We start from the raw sequence: 20,636 nt of genomic DNA, 5'->3' as shown, positions 1-20,636 counted from the left end.
AATTTAAATACCATTATAACATGATGAAAACACTTGTGACATGAGTTTTAACAGCAGATAAAAAAACAAAAAAAAAAACACTTGCGCAGAATAAAACCTAGTGATGATACAGATGACACTATACAAATATCACATGCTACAGAAACATACTGTGTATGTCCCAATGGCTCAGTCTACAGATGACTTCATCTCTGACATGAGCAGGTCAGGTCAAAAGCAGCACGCCCAGCAGATGTGGAGGGGAGAGTGATCTAACTGAATCCCACCGCCAAGCACTATTTTGACCTCCGCATGAACGAGGAAAATTCCTCACTCTTAAACATAAGCAAACTTCAAAAATACATTATCTTGCAGTCAAATGGTCACATTTTCACATAGTCCAACCATATCGTTGGTAATAAGAAAACCAAAACGAGAATACTTTCTGTAGGCAGTTTTCTTTAGGCATAAAAAGCATTCTCATAGCTTCATAAAATTATGGTTGAACCACTGATTTCACATGGACTATTTTAACAATGTCCTTACTACTTTTATGGGCATTGAATGTGGTAGTTGCATTGCTGTCTATGCAGACTCTAAATGCTCTCTGATTTCAACAAAAATATCTTAATTTGTGTTAATAGCGAAGGTCTTACGAGTTTGGAACGACATGAGGGTGAATAATTAATGACAGAATTCTGATTTTTGGGTCAACTATCCCTTTAATTGAAGTGAAAATGTTCCATTGCATGCACTCTGTGGAGAACATGTGTGTCAACTGTCAATCATTCAAGTTTAAAATTGGGGAGGCATCTTTTTCAGTCTCATCAAATCATCAAAACTGAAAAAACAGACAATGAAAACCACCAATTCCAGGAAGAACAGGATGAAATCAGCATTGCACTAATGAATGCAATTTGCTCTCAACCAGTGTGTTTATTATGCATAATGAAATAGTACAATGTGAAGAGGCACTATAAAATTGATGCATAGCTCTTGAATCAGTCCACTCGCAATCAGTTGGATTTATTCTCTCTGCTATAGACAAATTTTGAAAGCCAATTTAATGTATTTCTCCAGAATTTCTTTCAAGGTGTGAATGTTTGTCATGAATAATGCAAAATGTTATAAAAGGCAGCCATAAAAAAAAAAGATGTTTTATGTTTTAAAATGATCAAAAATATTAAAGGGGACATCATATGCAAAATTCACTTTTACATGGTGTTTGCGACTGAAAACTACTGTGCGACTATGAAAAAATATTTAGGAGCACCATGTGCGACTGACCCAATCAGCATATTTGTGTTTGCGCTGAGGGCAGCTTAAAAGGTTTTGTGTTTTTGCAATATTAAGTAATGTATCACAGACATATCTCACAAATCCTTTCACAAACAAAGTGTACACTGTAAAAAGTTCTCACCAGTTTCAACTTAAAAACTTAAGTTCAGCAGCTGCCTTAAAATTTTAAGTTAAATCAACTTAAAAGTACAAGTCATTTTAACTAATTTTATTGCCATGAGTTGAAATGACTTGTAGTTTTGAGTTGATTTAACTTAAAATTTTAAGGCAGCTGCTAAACTGAAGTTAAGTTGAAACTTTTTGCAGTGTAGAAACAGTGTAAATAAGAGATTCATTGTGCAGGGTAGAGAGCTTTGTTGATTACGATGGAACTTAGTGAGATTGCAATGAATTAAGATGAGCTTTTAATGACTTTTAAGGGAGTTTGTAAATGAGATATTGATATAGTACAACAGTTAAATAAACAAACTAATATTAAGTGACTTACATTGTCTGAATTTAACACTATTGCCTGATTTTGCTCTATTTCGTCATCAAAATTGGTCTGAAACAAGTCACAACTGAGCTGCTGTGCATCTCCATTCATACACAGCGGTGTTTCGTTTATGAATGAACGTGCATTTTTAAACAAATCTAGTGAGTCAATGATTCAATTTACCATTCATAAAAACAATCACTTGCTTTATTCCTGAATGCATCAGTTGTTCAAACGAATCAAACAAATGAAATGATAATTAAATCAGTGACTTGCTGCCACCTACTGGCAGATTTAGTTTCATTTTTAAAGTACCTTTTCAGTTATTTAAATCATTTAATATTTCTGTATTCAAAATGTTATATTTAAAACATTAATCTTAACATTAATTTATGAATTTGACTGCACTCATGCCACCTGAGACTCATTAAACGTTTGAAAATACACCTACAAGCCACTTTTGTGTTCTTCTGTGCCACCTCTGCAGTACAAATAAGTTTTGTTAATACTGATTTTAATGATTGGTAACTTATTTTTATTCTACTTGTTCTTATTCTGTTGTTTTAATTAGAAATTTTAAAAAGCTTAAAAAATTTAATTAAAAAAAAACTGACATAAAAGATGACACTTTTAATAAAGTCGCCAAAAATGCCATTACAAAGGTAAAAATAAAATTCCCATGTAAATTACTTTTATTAATATTACCTCGTAATGGAAAAGCTCATTTTTAATCAGATTATTTGATTATTGATTAGAAGGTGCTCCTGAAATTTTTAATTTGCTCCTAAATGTTTTAAGTAAGAGAAAAGTAAAAAGAAAAGCAAGCGTAGAGCCTTGAGAGCTGTTTTTGACTAGGTAAAAGAGTGTTTTACACAACCATTGAGGAATTTTAACCAAAGCATGTTGCAGACATTTCATGTAGACCCTTAAGAATCATACCAACTGGAAAATGGGCATCCGATGTCTCCTTTAATGTAACTGTTTTCTGCTGCTTTCATTCACAAACTATTCTAGCTCAGGCTTGCCCCAAAGAATGTTTCATTTGGCCCAGCTTTTGATGAAGTTGAATAGCCCTGCTATATGCTATTGGCACAGCTATGGTGTTCTACGTCTGGTGATCATTAATTTAAATAAAGTTTCAAGAGGAAATGGGTTTGGTATTTCTATTGTGTAAACACTTTAGGATGAAATGACCTTTCCTTTCCAAATGTCCAAATCAAAACCTTAGCCTTATGTAACTCAATACAAAAATCATTGAATTAACTGTTCCATTTTTGTATTAGAGTGTAAAATAAGCAACCACTTGAACAATTCAATCTGTGAATTGATTACATTAATTGTTTTATTTATTTTTCGGTTGAAATGTAATATCCTATACGCTGGCTATAAGTAATCCACAATTACATTTGCTGCAAGAGATTTCTTATCCACATTCTTAAGAAATCAATTGCCACCACCACAATGCAACTATGCTTCAACTTCTTTATTCTTTATAGCATACTTCTGTTATCAAACTACTTGAGTTATCAAACTAGTCTCCATCTTAGACAACACACCCACAGACTGCACACAGTTAATGTTAAAAAACTGGAAAGTACGGTATTTTTTCAATCTGGCAAGGTCTAATATCTTTGGCTGGCTTTACACATTCAATGTGTCTGGGAACAACACTGTGTTTACCAGGTACTGTATTCCTTTTTTCCATTGAATTTTTAAAGACGCATTTCCATTCTGCATTCATTCTCGGTGTGTAACCCTAACTTGACATGATGCTTCAGCCCTTTCCTTCCTAATGACCATCCTTGAACTTTAAAGACTTAGATTAGCCATCAGTGGATCATTTTCACACTATTAAAAGGGGTGGCAACTCTGATCCACTGCGTGATTGTTTAAATAATGACTACATAAATAGCAGCTCAGCAAACTCCCAGGGGGAGGGTCACGGGGCGAGACGGTCATCTCCTGTGTTCTTCAGAAATTGATAAGGCACACAATGTGCTAACATTTACTGACTCAGAAACAACAAACTCATGTTGAGGAAGCCACTTAGTAAACCTGGAGGAAAGCCCCCCAGACTGGTGTATATTTTGTTAATGGGAGTCACAGGATTTTTCTGGGGGAGCAGATATAATATCAGCACTTACCATATGCTTCCCCCTCCATTCCAATAGGACCAGGCTGTGGAGTCTCACCATTCTTCAGGCAGTTGTGGATGTAGGCTGCCTTCCACTTTGCATACTTCCTGTGCTGGACGTTCTGGATAGGGGAGAAAATGGGAAAGTCAATCAGCGAATCACTAAGATTAGAAATTCTTAATTAATGAATTTTCCCGACAATACAATAAGCACTAAAAGTTTTTGATTTGATTTGTTTGTTAGGATTTTGTCTGGATATGACATGGATAGCACTTGACTGATGACTGATTTACTCATGATTGTGATTACATGCACTTATGAATGTGAGTTTAATGACTGGTATGTTCTGCTTTGTTTTTGAATGAAGCCATAAGACATAAAAATCTCACTGAAATTGATTAAATGTCTTTTAAGGGTTGTTATGTATGATTACTAAGGCCCCTTTCCAAAGAACATAAAGTCAGCTATATATTTTCATGTACACTGCCGTTCAAAAGTTTGGGATCGGCAGAATGTTTCATGTTTTTTTTTTTTTTTTTTTTTTAAAGAAGTCTATAATGCTCATCAAGGTCCATTTATTTGGTCAAAAATACAGGTGAAAAAGTAATTTTATTAAATATTATTGCAATTTAAAATAACAGTTTTCTGTTTTAATATACTTTAAAATATAATTTATGATGCAACTCAAGTTACTCCAGTCTTCAGTGTCACACTGACAGAAATCATATTAGAAATCGTTCTAATATTCTGATTTATTATCAATGTTGGAAACAGTTGTGCTGCTTAATATTTTTTGGAACCTTTTTTGCTACTTTTTTTTCAGGATTTAAAAGAAGCATTTACTCAAAATAGAAATATTTTCTAACAGTGTTATCAACTTAACACATCCTTGTTGAATAGAAGTATTAATTTCTTTTAAAGAATAACAGAAAAATACTGACCCCAAACTTTGAATGGTAGTGTATATTGTTAAAAACGATTTTTAACATTTTATTAAATCAAAGAAACCTGAAAAAAGTATCAAAAAATATTAAGCAGCACAACTGTTTCCAACACTGATAATATATCAGAATATTAGAGCAATTTCTGAAGGATCATTTGACACTAAAGACTGTACTGAAAATGCTGAAAATTCCGAATGCTGAAAATACTGATGCTGAAAATTCAGCTTGCATCACAGCAATAAATTCTATTTTAAAGTATATTAAAGATGAAAACCACAAATTTAAATTGCAATAATATTTCACAGTATTACTGTTTTTTCTGTATTTTTTAATCAAACCAACACAGCCTTGATGAGCAGAAAAGACTTCTTTAAAAAAAAAAAAACATCCCAAACTTTTAAATGGCAGTGTACACGTAGTGAGAAAAATAAAAGCAATATTATAAAGACAAACTAATTAAAAATATATATTTATTTTTATACTTATATTTTTACTATATTAAAGCCAAAAAGAAATAAATTATTATCTGAAAATATTTAATGTTAAACAGTTTCAATTTAATAAATATGAACACTTTCTTTCTTATTTTCTAATTTCCAATTTTTCTCCCAAATGTTCTGCAGACCTTCAATCATTTAGAACAAGACTAAACATCTAATAATCATAATACACAAACATTCTGTTAAATATATGCCGAGTTGTGTGACATCTCAGACACAAAGTCCTAGCAAATTAACATTTAACTGATGTGTTTTCAAGGATGTACATGTAACAGTTATTTGTCGGAACTGTACATTATAAATCAACTAAGAAATGGATTAAGCCTATTATTCACACAAGAGTTGTAATTATTGATTTTGTACAATAAAACTTTTTTAATCCAATGACTTTAAAGTATGTCGGCTTTATTTTAAACAGTCTGAAGTGTGCTGAAACCTGTAATTACACCACCAACTCAAATCCATTAAAAGGGTCTTGAACCCCTTTTACATCTCAACTTCTACTTTTACATACATCAGAACTGAGTCTGCTTAAGTCTAAAGCACTAAAAAGCTCCCTTTCCTCATGTAATCTAATATGGCACAAGTCCTTGTGGCATTGTCGGAGAGAAACGGCACAGTAACGGAGGGCGATTCTGAGAGCCCATTGTCTGGGTTAGTGTTACACAGAGAAGGCGCACTGTTTCAACAGTCAATCCAATGAGCTCTCCACAGTAGGAAAATGTCTGGCCCTTAGGGAGCGAAGAACACTCAATGAAACATTGTCCATCTTCGGACACAGGTCACTTCCCTCTGTATAAAAGAGACATCTGCGGCCATGGCGACCAGTAGGGATGGTCTAATAGGCACACTGGAAATACACAGATTCAACTGGTGGATTAGCAACACTTTCCAGGCACACGTTTGCCAAGAATTGGCCTCTCAAAACCTCTGTGTACATTGAGTCTGGTGAGGCGTTGTCAGTCCTTGGGCTCAGCTTTATAGTTTCCCATTAATTTCCACCTTTTCATGTTATTGTAGCAGTTTTCAGATTTGAAAACGAGAACACGGCTCTAATGACGTATTTGATTCCGTTAGACGTTTTCACGTTCCACTAAATTAGGCGAGCTTGTGTCTGTGCCATCAGAAACAGGGCGACCGCGTCGAGAAACACGTCTCAGGCCCATATTTATGTCCCTTCAACACAAAACCTTGTCATATTAGCCTTGGCATCAAAATACAGACCTACGCGGTTGACAACGTAGGGGACGAAATGACCGTGACTCACCTCGTCTGATAGTTCGCCAAAGACACTCAACACATCATACAGGAGACTTGAGGTGTAGAAGGACTTGATCATATTCCTGTGATCAAAACACACATTAAACTGTTAACACTGGAGTCAATTAATTTCGCAAAGCACAACAAATAAGCCATTTGTATGTCTCAAAGCAGATGTGTTAAACGTAGAACATCTGGATATTACACGCACACTACTGTTCAAATGTTTGGGGTCAGTACGATTTTTTTAATCCAAGGTTGCATTTATGTAATAAAACATTCAACATAAAAAAAAAAAAAAATCAGTAGTGTTATAATATGTGACCCTGGAGCACGGTATATTTGTAACAATAGCCAAAAATACATTGTATGGGTCAAATTGATTGATTTTTCTTTTATACCAAAAATCATTAGGATATTAAGATCATGTTTAATGAATATATTTTGTCAATTACCCACTGTAAATATATCAAAACTTAATTTTTGATTAGTAATATGCATTGCACAGAACTTCATTTGGACAACTTTAAAGGTGATTTTCTCAGTATTTTGATTTGTTTGCACCCTCAGATTCTAGATTTCCAAACAGGCCAAATATTTTTCCTATCCTAACAAAGCATACATTATTGAAAAGCTTATTTATTCAGCTTTCAGATGATGTTTAAATCCCAGTTTTCCTTATGACTGGTTTTGTGGTCCAGGGTCACAATATATTATTAAACTGCAAAAATGATTTTCTTCCTTAGCGTTTTGTTTGTTTTCTAGTATATATCTAAAAATTCCTGAATCAGGATGTATTTACTGGACAAGATATTATTTTTGTCTTGTTTTCTGAAAAAATTACTCAAATTTTGTTCGTTTTTGCTGAAAACAAGCAAAAATATCTGCCAATGGGGCAAGAAAAATAATCTCATTTAGCCTTTGATTTAAGATTATTATTTTTACCCCACTGACAGATATTTTTGATTGTTTTAAGCAAAAACTAACCAAAATTTGGATTTTTATTTTCAGATAACAAGACATAATATCTTAAGTCATTTTAACTGTCAAGTAAATGCATCCTGATTTAAGAATTTGTAGATATTTATACTAGAAAATGACAAAAATACTGAGGAAGAAAATCATTTGTTGCAGTGTAATAATATATGTGACCCTGGACCACAAGCCCAGTCATAAGGGTACATTTTTTTGAAATTGAGATTTAAACATCATCTGAAAACTGAATAAATAAGGTTTTCATTAATTTAGGCTTTTGTTACGATAGGACAATATTCGGCCTATTTAAAAATCGAGAATTTGAGGGTGCAAACAAATCAAAATACTGAGAAAATCACCTTTAAAGTTGTCCGAATGAAGTTCTTAGCAATGCATAAGTTTTGATATATTTACAGTAGGAAATTTACAAAATATATAAATGAAAAAATGATCTTAATACCCTAATGATTTTTGGCGTAAAAGAAAAATCGATCATTCTAACCCATACAATGTATTTTTGGCTATTTCTACAAATATACCTGTGCTACTTAAAACTGATTTTGTGGTCCAGGGTCACATGTTATAACATTACTGATTTTTTTTAAGTTGAATTTTTTATTACATAAATGCAACCTTGGATTAAAAAAAAAAAATAATAATAATAATTGTACTGACCCCAAACATTTGAACAGTAGTGTGCGTTTAATATCCAGATGTTCTGCTTTGAGACATACAAATATTTAAAATAACTTTTCTATTTTAATATATCTTAAAAACACAAATATCAATATTACAGTTGTGCTTAATATTTTTGAAACCGTGATGCATTTTTTCTTACAGGATTTTCTGATGAATAGAAAATTCCAAAGAGCAGCATTTATTTAACATAGAAATCTTTGTAACATGTAATATTGTCAAATAGTCTGTTATTTTTCCGAGAAATCGAAAACCTCTGAACTCTGAAGCTAAATAGGCTGTTCACTTCTGGTAATCGTGACTCATAATCTCTCTTTCTTTTTTTTTTAATTTTAAGTTTTCTCTTTCCAAAAGTAATTTGATTTCTTCACACATGGTGCCATTAAATAAGCATTTATGATGTTTTCAGTGTTGTTGTTTTTTTGCTACAGACCCCAAAGAAGCTTTCTTACTTAAATGTCAATTATCAAAAGTTTAGGTAGGTGTTTTTTAATTTCCTATGAATGACCCTTAAAGTCAGGTATGGTGTTATTCTCATACAACAGCTCCTTGTTACCACCCTGGGACATGTTAATCATAATCACACTTCTGCTGTAGTCAAACATGCCAATGTTCAAACGTACTAGAATAAGGAACCAAGAAATGAGACATGAAGTATGACTATCCTCTTTAACCCTTGTGCGACCTTATGGATCCATTTCAGTTTTGTTTTTATTGTTATAAGTGTGCCTGTGTTAATGCCAACTGCATAAATCTTGGCTCAATTTTGCACCCATTTTGCACCCATGTGTAACTTTTTTTTTTTGAACGCACAAGGGTTAAAGAAAAAAATAAATAAATAGAATTCAAAAGTGATTCATTTCAGTACATTTTCATCTTCAGGCACGCTGCTGTGTTTACTGTGAGAAAAACCTCACTCGGTAGAAAACCTTTAGGGTTATGATTATACATTCATGTGCAAGAAAACCTAAAAGGAACTTGCTGACAATGCCAGCATTGTTTTTCTAGAATGAGGATAAATGTCACAAACTACAGTACCTTTTAAAAGTAAAATCATAAAGTACACAATGAATCACCTTTTGAACTGTTCGAACAAACCCTAAGTATGTGAACACATCCTGAAGAGTGGCCTCTGGACAGGGAGTGTATGTGGGTCTGACAGCTTCCTACAGTAAGATAGATCTTCACTCCAAACCTCATCAGCAGGAAGAGGATAAAGAGCATAAGGGCAAATGTGGCACAAAATGCCAAAGTTTATCCATTTCAGAATGTATTTTGAGAGGGAACCTCTTGTTTCTTCTTCACTATTGGAGGTTTTTCCCTGCCCAACAGCACTGCATACAAAGTTCCTAAATCTACAACAACATTTTGAAGTGTACTTCTCTGAGATTTTATTACTTCTAGGTAAATATTTTGTACTCAGGTTTATCTAGCTCCAACCAAACTAACAAACACTTAAAATATCTTGAGAAGTGCCAGTCTGTATGACCTGAGGTCTGAGTCACTGCCAGGTATTCAGCACTTGGACTCTTTACCAGCATTGCACTGCTCATGACGTCACTGTCCACAACAGCTTCATTATACTGGCGTGACCTGTAACGATACACCTGGCTAATCCATGCCGTCTCACTCCCAAGCAACTGCCCTGTACAGAAGCAGCTTTGTTGCTAATTTTAGCCTGCTACTCACTCCTAGTATGTGCAATACTGACAGTGGGATTATTTTGTGTCACAGTTGAGTGAAACCATAATTAAGCTCTGCACATTTAAACAGTCTAAACAATCTGTGGACTGGCTAACTAATCCAATCCAGACCCTGACTTACTTGTGAAAACGTCCTGATCGATCTTCATTGTCTGCATAGAGGAACATTTTCAAGGCGTAATTCTCAATGTGGGCGTTGCCAACTATTTCCTGCGTGATGGATTCATTGTCACTGAGCTCCTTCTTCATCTGAAACACAACAAAACAAAGCAAAACAAAACACTCAAAAGTTAGTTTTCCATGTGCAGAGCTGATGTTAATGGCAATAAAATCTTAAGTGCTATGCAAATGAGGACATTTTAGCATGTTTAAGCGTAGGCGATACCATAAAGAGTGTTTACTGCATCATTTATGACAGATTCTAGATGATTACTCTCTAAAGCCTTAGTTTCCATAGCATGACTCATTAATTCCTGAGACGCACCGGCCACTTTGATTCCACTCCAGAAGGCTAGTGTAATTAATATTTTGTTGCAAAAGAGGGTCCCTCTGGAGGGTTGCCCACGTGCAATTAGTGGACACATTCACCCAGCTATTATTATGATCCTTTCTGCGACACCAGGCGAATGAATTTGTAGCCTCGTAATTCACAGAAAACTGTTAGAATGCAACATGCATGGACTAAAGCAGGCTCATGCTTTCCCCACATCTAATAATATTCTGAGACAGCAGGAAATCTAAATATATTCATTTGTTTTCCTGGCCTTCCATCCTTCTCCATGTTGGTACATTGACAATAAATGTGCTGTATCTTCATTTAAAATAAATTTTACTGTGTTACATAAACATAAGCAATTTTTGAGGTGGTCCTGCATTAAAAAAACATTTCATTGCAACATTTGCAGCCCTAATCCTGATCTCAGCAAACCAGTGTAACACATAGACATCGGTGACCCAGTCTTTTAGGTTTTAGGTTTAGGATGGCCAGCACCCAACCGCCGAAGCTTCAGCCAGTCGGCGGCCCCCGGGCTCTGCCTTCCTCTCTGTGATGTTACAGTCTGCTAGAGAGCGTCAGGTTTCCTTGTAAAATCAGTAAAGCAAATACGACTGGTTACATTTCAACAGGTGGAATCTGGGCGCCTGAATGGACTCACTGTTCAGGTTTTAATGAAATTTTTACCTATTCTGTGAAAAAGCATCGCGAAAGCACAGTACATCACTTGTGCTGTATCGGAGAAGAATATAAAAACAGAAGTCGGAAGGAAGCGTGCAAAAACAGTACAGAGGGAGAAAGCGAGATTGAACGCTTTCGGTTGCCAGTGCACACTAAATCGAAGCCTTGAAATGAGATCTTGTCTCTGCACACCGATTCCATGGGGTTTACCCAAAATCCCCATGGAAAAAAGGAACACTGGAGCCATTTTAACACTGTTACTAAAGGAAGCTTGTTCGGTTAAGAAAAAGGGAAAAGGTAGTATGTGTTTTTTGGCCGAAAGACTTGCTGATATTTAGTATGAGAGCATGATATAGGTGCAGTGAACCTTATCTTATCTCATTATTTATATAAATGCTTCTGAAGACAGATATTTACAAGTTTCTAGCTTTAGGCAGACCATAAATATATATTCTGGTCAGCACAAATCATGTTTACCTCTCAAGTGATCCCGCATTTATTATAGTCTGGGTCATGTTTTCTTTTACCTTGTCTAGATTTGTTTATAGAGTTTGAGAATGGAGAAACATGTCCATGCTGGCATCCTAATTTGTGTAGCTTCTGCTAGCTGACAGATGAATTTGTGCTGAAAAACCTTAGAGCTTGACTGGATATTGCATCAGCAACTAAATATATGGGATTTTGCTTCTTTATTAAGGACTATTTATCTTAATATCCCAACTATGCTTAATTACATATTTAGTTAGATATTATTATTTGGGTCCCACTTTATAATAAGTAGCCTGAACTACTGTGCACTTACATTTAAATTAATCATTTGATATAATGCACTTGTGTACATACACTACCAGTCAAACATTTTAAATAAGGCTCTTCTGCTCACAAAGCCTGCATTTATTTGATCTAAAGTACAGTAAAAACAGTCACATTTTGAAATATTTTTATTAATTAAAATAACAGTTTTCTATTTGAAACTATTTTAAAATGTAATTTATTCCTGTGATCAAAAGTTACATTTTCAGCATCATTACTCCATTCTTTAGTGTCACATGATCCCACAGAAACCATTCTAATATGCTGATTTGCTGTTCAAGAAACAGTTGAGTTATTATATGCATAATAATATTTTTTTTTTTAGCTGAAAATCAGAATATTAGAATGCTTTCTGATTGATCATCTGACTAGAGTAATGATGCTAAAAAATTCTGCTTTAAAATTACAGGAATAAATTACATTTTTAAACATTCAAATAGAAATTCGTTATTTTAAATGGTAAAACTAATTTACTGTTGCTGCTGTACTTTGAATCAAATAAATTCAGGCTTGGTAAGCAGAAGAGACTTCTTTAAAAAAAACCTTACTGTTCTAAAACTTTTGACAGGTAGTGTACATGTTTTTACTTTGCACTTGTATTTAAAAAAAATACCTGCATGTACTTACATCTGTAATTAATTTCTGCAATTACATTCATAATTACACTGTTGACCCATCCCTTACACCTTAACCTACTTTTAAACCTACTTATACCACCAAACCTGTCCCTAACCTTACCCGTAACTCAACTCAATAGCAGCAAAAGTGTTTTGCAAAACAAAGTACGTTGGATTTATTTTTGATGCAAGTAAAAGCTACCTAATATACAGTGGAACCTATTGTAGGTTTATGAAAAGGCACTGCAAAACAATTCTTTATGGACGAAATAGAACATGTTTACTTAAACTCAAAACGCCAATACATAATCTATAAATAGCCACAGTTCTAAATTTACTAGATACATGGATTATTCCTTATGTAGTGGATTTCTTGCACATAATCCCCTGGATGACATGTGGATGATTCAGATCGTAATTAAAGAGCAAGGCATCATCCTTTCACACAAGTTGAATGGTGCTACAAGAGAGTGCAGTACACTTTATGCTTCCGACCTTTTGACCGGATGTGCTCACCAGGATCTGGGTCTCCACAGGTTGTTGTTTCCTGTTTCTGTGACATTTAATAAACTGAGCTGAGGCGATAGTAAAAGCGAACTCTAGAGACGGCAGGGTCTCCACTATCGTCTAATTGGTTCCTGAAATGTCTATAACAGCGCCTAAGCATAAAAGCAAAGTTTTTTCCATAGCTTCCTGCTCCCCTTCTGGGGAGACCTATAAATTCAGCCTGTGAACTGTGATGTGAATACAGTGGCCTTAGTACAAAAGGTCACTTATCACTTTTTGCTAATGCCACATACACAAAAGAACTCAAAACAAGATGTATGCGACTAGAATAATGAATCTAGAGTTATCTGTAAATATCAGCATAATGCAAAATAAGGCTTTTTTTAAAGTAAAGACCTTTATATAAATAGTTGAATAGTTTGTTTAATGAATTAATAAGATAAGAAATGAACCGATTTAGGACTTACCATCTCCAACTGATCCATTAGTTTCACAAGAAACTTTCGGCACTCTGGAGTTTTGCTATCTAGTTTCATTCCCGTCTGCATGGCGTAAAGTCGACCTGAAACACATTAAACATGAGAGGAGCATTTTACTTTCAATGTTTAATCACTGCACTGATGTCATGTTGGCATTCAGTATACCGTATCAGTCAAATGTCTAGACACACCTAACTGGATATATGTTTTTCAAGGCCTTTTAGCTTTTGCTAAAATAGCCAAAATTACATTTTCTGTAGAGTAGTTTTGTAAGTATAAGTTTCTTTACAAAACAAACAAAATAGTTTTATTTGTTTGTATGTTTTTTTTTTTAAGTTGGAATGAAGTGAAGAAAACGAAGCCAACATGTGTCCACTATATCAGCATTCCTTCAATACATTGAGTCCAAGAAGAAGAGCTTTCCAGACTACCTCATAAAGTTGGCTGAGAGAACGCCAAGTGTGCGAAGCTGTGATCAATATGAAGAACTGTTATATAGCTAAAAGCAGTTTTTTATGTTTTCACTGCAACATTTTCATACTTCCAGTTGTGTTATTTCATTTTTGCTGACCTACAACATAAAAAAGTATAAGTGTCCAAATGTTAGACTGTTACTATAAAGGGAAAAAATGGGCATTCTGTCCCACAACTAAAAAACACTTTCAAAAAGCATTTAAGTATAACCCGAGACGCTAATCTATATAAAATCATCAATCAGGTACTTGCAATTTGGAGGTGGCTGTGCCGAACCCTAACCCCTCAATTTCAACTTATGAAAATGATATTGAAATATTTTTTGCATTTTATTCAATTGTTTTTAGAAATAGCTTTTTGATTTTTCAAAAAAAAGTTACCGGTACATTTTAAAAAATAACCATTTTATATATTTTTTTAATTTAATTATTAAACTTTATGTATTAAAAAAAAAAAAAAAAAAAAAAAAAAAAAAAAAAAAACGTCACTACCGAAACAGTGAATGTTTTAGCCTTTTGGCTGAGACTTAGTGTTGGGCGATATGCTCAATTTTCATATCGTCCTATCGCCAGCCTGTGAGATCGCCGATACACGATACTATCGTGATAATTTATTTAATAACATGTAAATGTGTCAATATGTAATAAATTCCTTATTCGTTTTGTAAGGGTAGTGCATGTGACTTGTGACACAGTTGTGCGTGTACAGAGCGCTGACGGTAGTTTACTTTCGGTTTCATTACTATCTTCAGGGAGCAGTAAATGTGCGTGCATGAATGTATCTTTCTTTACCCGTCATGTTGCGATAATGTTACCACTGTATGTCTGATAGTTGTCATCAGTTCATGTTGTAGTTCAGTTCATATAGAATGTGGAGAAGCAATGTCCGTGTAATTCACGTGCATATGTTTAGCGCCATTTTATCGCATCGTAATTCTAGTTAACGCATACAGATGTTACTGAGGTGAATGTTTTTTTTTTTAAAGTAAAGTGAGGTGAGGTGAGGCCAAGTATGGTGACCCATACTAGGAATTTGTGCTCTGCATTTAACCCATCCAAGTGCACACACACAGTAGTGAACACACACACCGTGAACACACACCCGGAGCAGTGGGCAGCCATTGCTGCGGCGCCCGGGGAGCAGTTGGGGGATCGGTGCCTTGCTCAAGGGACTCACCTCAGCCGTGGTATTGAGGGTGGAGAGAGTGCTGTACATTCACTCCCCCCACCTACAATCCCTGCCGGACCTGAGAATCGAACCTGCAACCTTTGGATTACAAGTCCAACTCTCTAACCATTAGGCCACGGCTGCCCCCCGTTTATGTTTACTATATACAGACAGATTCTGATATATCCTATTTAATTCAGCCTAAACCACATTTTACTACCTCTGTTATCCTAATGACTGCCTACACTTAAGTCTACTATGTACACTGTATGATGAATAAATCTCTTACCCATTTTCACTGCACACATCAGCGGCGCGACGCGGCTACTCTATGCTTGTGTTTAAACCACGGCAACCGACTCTCTGTGCCGCATCGCTAAAGTTAGGTGCCTTTTTGACGGATAATAATAATAATCGTCTTACTATCATCAAAGCCATCAGCAACAGGCGATATCTCGTCGATACACGATACTATCGTCTATCGGCACAACCCTTCTGAGACTGATTTTAACTACATCCCTACATTTAGGATTAGAAAATATTTGTGTCCCTCTCTCTCATAGCTTCATACTGAGTAGATAGGCCCCATCATTTTGAGGTAAATGTATTCAAAAGTATGAAAAATCGGTAACTTAAAAAAAAAGTCACTACCGAACACCATTTTACTATAATTAAACACTTTTTTGGGAGTTATTCCATAACATTTAGTTTTTACATGTGTACAACTTTTTAGAACTGTGCTAGCTAATGTGCTGATTAGCATCTTTGAGCTAGGTTCACAAGTATCTAAAACTTTGACATCTTTGTTTTCATCTTTGATATCTTTGAGTTATTCAATAAAATTGTCACTACTGTAACAGTCACAACCGAAACATGCCATCACTGTTTCAGTGGTGACAAAAGGGAAAACATAATCCTTTATTTGGGGGAAATAAACAATTTTACTACAGTTATCAATTGTTTTGTATTTTAGCTTTATAGTGTTATCATATGTGGGTTAAAATTCTTTAATGTGATTTGGTTGCTACTTAAACATTACTTTCACTACCGAAAATGTGCTGTCACGACCAAAACATGATGTTTTGTCAAAAATAAAGTATACTGAATTATAAACCAAGATGTTTTGATAGTGTTTGGTTTAATGTATATTCAAACTAAAGAGTCCTTAAGTTTGTAATCAGTATGATCAACTTTTTGTTTTGTTTTTTACAAGGAAAAATTGGATTCAAAATACAACAAATTTCATAAATCACACTTGAAATATTGTTAAAATTGTAATTGTTATTGGTTTTTAATAACTTTTAATAGAATAGCAAAAAATATAGAAAGATGTAGGCAAAATCTTAACCAGGTCAATATAACCCTTCTTGTTAAATTATATTTTACTGTGTTTCGGTAGTGACAATATGGGGATGGGACAAATATTCCAAAACGTTCTGAAAATACGATATGAGAATTAACTACACAATTACTAGAAATGTGTACCTTAGATATTTTACTATTTGTAAATACAAAAATTGCGGAAAAAGACATTTTTCAAGAAGTTGGAATGGCCCACATATATATTATGATGAGTTTAGAAGATGCGGAATAAATAAAGTAGAAACATATATGATAACCAAAAACAAACAAAAAACTTCAAATAATAATGAAAAGGACTGTGTTACAATTCAGACCTTTAATTAACTTTCTCCACTATCCTCTAATTGCCTTTTTTTGCTAGTAAACTGCATTTTTTCACTTTTATGCGTCTTTGGACCACTGGAGTCCAGTTGTCACTAGTTAGAGTTACAAAACATGGTCAGGCCTACACATCTGGCAAATGTTTTCAAGGTATTTTACTGGCCATATGTGGCCGGTACAATGGAATTCTTACTGGCTCTTGCTCCTTTAGCACAATATACAACAGTGCTACATGGTAAGTGAGAAAGGGTATAAAAATAAAATAAAACAAATCCCACAAGTGTTTGATGCACACTGTATGTGTCATTTCTAAATGGATGCTTTGAATATTAGAGCAAACAACTCCAAAGATACAGAAGTCATTGCTGTAAGAGCATAAAACTACACTGAATGAATTGCATTCACCTCACACATCAATAAAGAGATTTTCATTCATTTCATTCATAATGAATGAAATTACAAGTCTTGATCAATCAAAAGACCCTAATAGAAAAAGAATGTGATCTACAAAGAAGACGCGAAGCATGAAACAGGAAGCGCAGAGCTCGTTCATTAGAATTCAAGAAGGATCGCAAACAAGGTCTTCATTACGGGGTGCCTGGAAGAAGACAAGACAACAATCAATTGCTATTGCACAAGTTCAAAGTCATTAAGTTAAAAGGGAGTGTTAAGAGGGACATTTGGAAAAAAGACAAAGCCCAGAGCCTTTGGGATATGCTCCACTAATGAAGATAATATCCGGTCCCACCTACACTTTCACCAATTTAAAATCTCACCTAGGTGAACCTATGCCATCCCAAAGGAAATTAAAAAGATGAGAGCTTACAAAGAATTCCCTCACGGCTAAACATGAGCCAAAATCTCAGCCAAATCAGTATGGACCTTAATGTAACAAAACTAAATGTCACAACAATGAGAAAACTAAGAGAGAGACAATTTATGTCATGAACTTATGAACTGTTTTAATTGGTCCTTAAAATTAAAAGTCTGCATATTCTAAATCTATAATGTGAATCATGTTAAGCGAAATACATATTCAGACTGTCTTTTGTTGTAAACCCACTGTGGAAAAGGCTGGAAACATTTTATTGGTATTAATGTTTTAGCAAGATAAAATATCCAAACAAAATAACCAATTCCATATGCGCTGCTGCAGTGACATTCGTCAAGCCAAGATGGGACTTTGAATGGCACTTTGTATGCGAGGCAGACCTTGAAATCAGTCATCTAATTCCGATTTCAAACACATTAGCCAGTAAAACTGGCAATTACAACTTCCTGAAGGAAACAAGGAAAAGCAAATATACCCAGCTGTGAGTGCGCAGGCCAGGGCAAATACATCCTTCATGTTAGTCCTCATAAAGGTGTCTGTATGCTGCTGGAAAAATCTGCTCTCGAGGTAAGGTTCAAATTTAAGCAATTGGACTACAAATGTTTTTGTTGAGAGAAAAAAATATTAGATAGAAAACACACCTGAATCCAAATCAATTTTAAATGGTTCAGACTGCTATTAAATGTGAAAGTTTTGTTTCAAACAAAATGCCTGTTCTAAGGAAACCTGTTTCTGCCACAGAGTGAAAAAAAGATTCTGACTTTTTTCCTCAGAATTCAGAGACATTAATCTACAATTGTTGTAATTTTTTTTTTTACCTTTTCCTCGGAATTGAGATAAACTCGCAATTCTGGCTTCTTTTTGTTAGAATTGCATGATATAAACTTGTAATTGTGACTTTTTCCCCTCACAATTCTGACATTTTTTCACAAAATTGAGATATAAACTTGCAATTTATCAAGTTTTTTTGTCTGAATTGCATGGAAAACTCACATTTCAGTCTTTTTTCTTGCAATTCTGACGTTTTTTTTTCCAGAATTGTGATATAAACTTACAATTCTGACATTTTTTCTAAAAAATGTGATATAAACTCGCAATTCTGACTTTTTTTTGTTAAAACTGCATGATATAAACTTGCAATTCCGACTTTGCAAATGCAAGTTTCTCACATTTCTGAGAAAAAAAGTCAGAATTTCAACATAAAAGTCCAATTCCAAGGCGAAAAAAAGACTGATATTTTCTCAAAATTGAGAGTTTATATCTAGCAATTCTGACTTTATAACTAGCAATTTTGAGTTTCTATCACACAATTCTGACTTCATAACTCGCAATTATGAGAAAAAAAAAGTCAGAATAGTGAGATAAAAAGTTGTAATTACCTTTTTTATTTTTTATTCAGTGGCGGAAACAAGCTTCCATACTATTCATATAGATAGATATTCCATACTATATCTAATGAGACATAAGGTAAGCTTCAGTAAGCATAGTTAAGTTAGTTTAAGTCGGAATAAGGTAAGTCAAAAACACAGATAAAGCAACACGATCAGTTTAAGATAAAATACAAGAAAAACCAATACATTTGTACTGTGAACAAGAAAAGGAAAGGCCATAGGAAGCAGATACAATACCAGACAAAATATGTCACATTTTTCAGACACATGACCAATTAAAATTAAACTACAAACAAATTCAGCTTAAGGTAATTGATGTATGAACTATTAATCTGATTATATAGTATTTCACCATTGTTGGTATCACCAAGTACAAAATCACTAAGAAACCATACTTTTTTTGTATTGCATTGTTTTGTGATCTCAACATAAACTTTACTTTTTCATAATCTCACCTACATTTCTCATGAGAAACAAATGGTACGTCGCTCATGATTAGTGCCATTACTGCCAGCTTGAGTGAGTCTCTGATCATTCATTATGCAGCAATAAATACACTGTGCTTAAAAATAAATTTCCTGATTTCTGCAACCAAGCCTTTTAGTATCACATTAATATTATGCAAGGACTTTTTATTCTACAGTGTCCTCCAAAAAACCTTCTCCATTCTGGGAGAAGACAGGTTATAATGAGGTCACAAATCAAGTGGTTATCAGTTAGATAACCTTGTGTGAAGAAAATAATTGGAGGTTCAATAGATGGCAGCTGAAAGGAAAGGCTCGTACAGTTTTTGATATATTTTTGTCAAGTACTTCCCGTCCTTGTTTCTTTAAGAACATTTCTTTAAGCCATTTCCTCTTCCATGAAGCCCAATTTGCAGAGATCTGATGTCTATCAGAATAGATCATAGCATATGGTCACAAAGTCCTCCTTTGTAACTGCATTACGCCCATACTGCTCAACATCCAATTTTCCTCATCTGAAACAATGCAACACTGAGACCATTCACAGTTGCAAAAAGCATGAAAATAAAAACCATAATCTACTATTTGCCTATGGGTGATTTCATTTCTTTCTCTGTTTTTAAAGAAAGCAAGAGTGTGAATCACAGTTAGAATAGAAGTTTCATTGACATAAAGCCGTATGAAGTGTCTTAAAATAGCTCTAGCAATTAGTCATTTTGGCTTAATTCAAAAGACATTTAAGTGGTCTAAATGCAAATTAGTTTAGAAAGACTCAATTTAAAGACTACAGCTACTTGCGTGTGACTGGACAAAAAAAACGATTGCACCCATTCATGCCCACTGTCCAACAAAGCACACTGCAATATCTCAGATGCTCATTATGGCCAAGCAAGCATCAACGCAAGCTTGACGTTTGACAGACGAAAGACAGTGTGACTCCTCAGCCGAGGACATGCCCGAGTATTTCACTGACATCTGCATTAAGAAGCGAATTGTATATTCAGGAATGTCAGCCCGCGCACTCTGCTTTCCCTACTACAAGGATGTTATTATGTAGCTGCTGCTCAGC

The 20,636-nt window shown here is 34.5% G+C and overlaps 1 protein-coding gene across 1 annotated transcript in view; it reads right to left on the bottom strand.

The window, feature by feature from the left end:
- The window catches only part of vta1 (vesicle (multivesicular body) trafficking 1), a 46,062-nt gene that overhangs the window by 13,114 nt on the left and 12,312 nt on the right, over window positions 1-20,636 (bottom strand). The window contains exons 2-5 of the mRNA XM_073816727.1: window positions 13,545-13,639; window positions 10,088-10,215; window positions 6,600-6,675; window positions 3,898-4,009 (exon numbers count right to left, since the gene is read on the bottom strand). Of these exons, the coding sequence (XP_073672828.1) occupies window positions 3,898-4,009; window positions 6,600-6,675; window positions 10,088-10,215; window positions 13,545-13,639 (411 nt within the window). The remainder of the gene's footprint in view (window positions 1-3,897; window positions 4,010-6,599; window positions 6,676-10,087; window positions 10,216-13,544; window positions 13,640-20,636) is intronic.

This window comes from Garra rufa, chromosome 13 (assembly GCF_049309525.1).
Source record: "Garra rufa chromosome 13, GarRuf1.0, whole genome shotgun sequence".
Classification (NCBI taxonomy): Eukaryota; Metazoa; Chordata; class Actinopteri; order Cypriniformes; family Cyprinidae; genus Garra; species Garra rufa.
The sequence above is the reverse complement of the archived record's forward strand: the minus strand, read 5'-3'. Positions and strand labels throughout refer to the sequence as shown.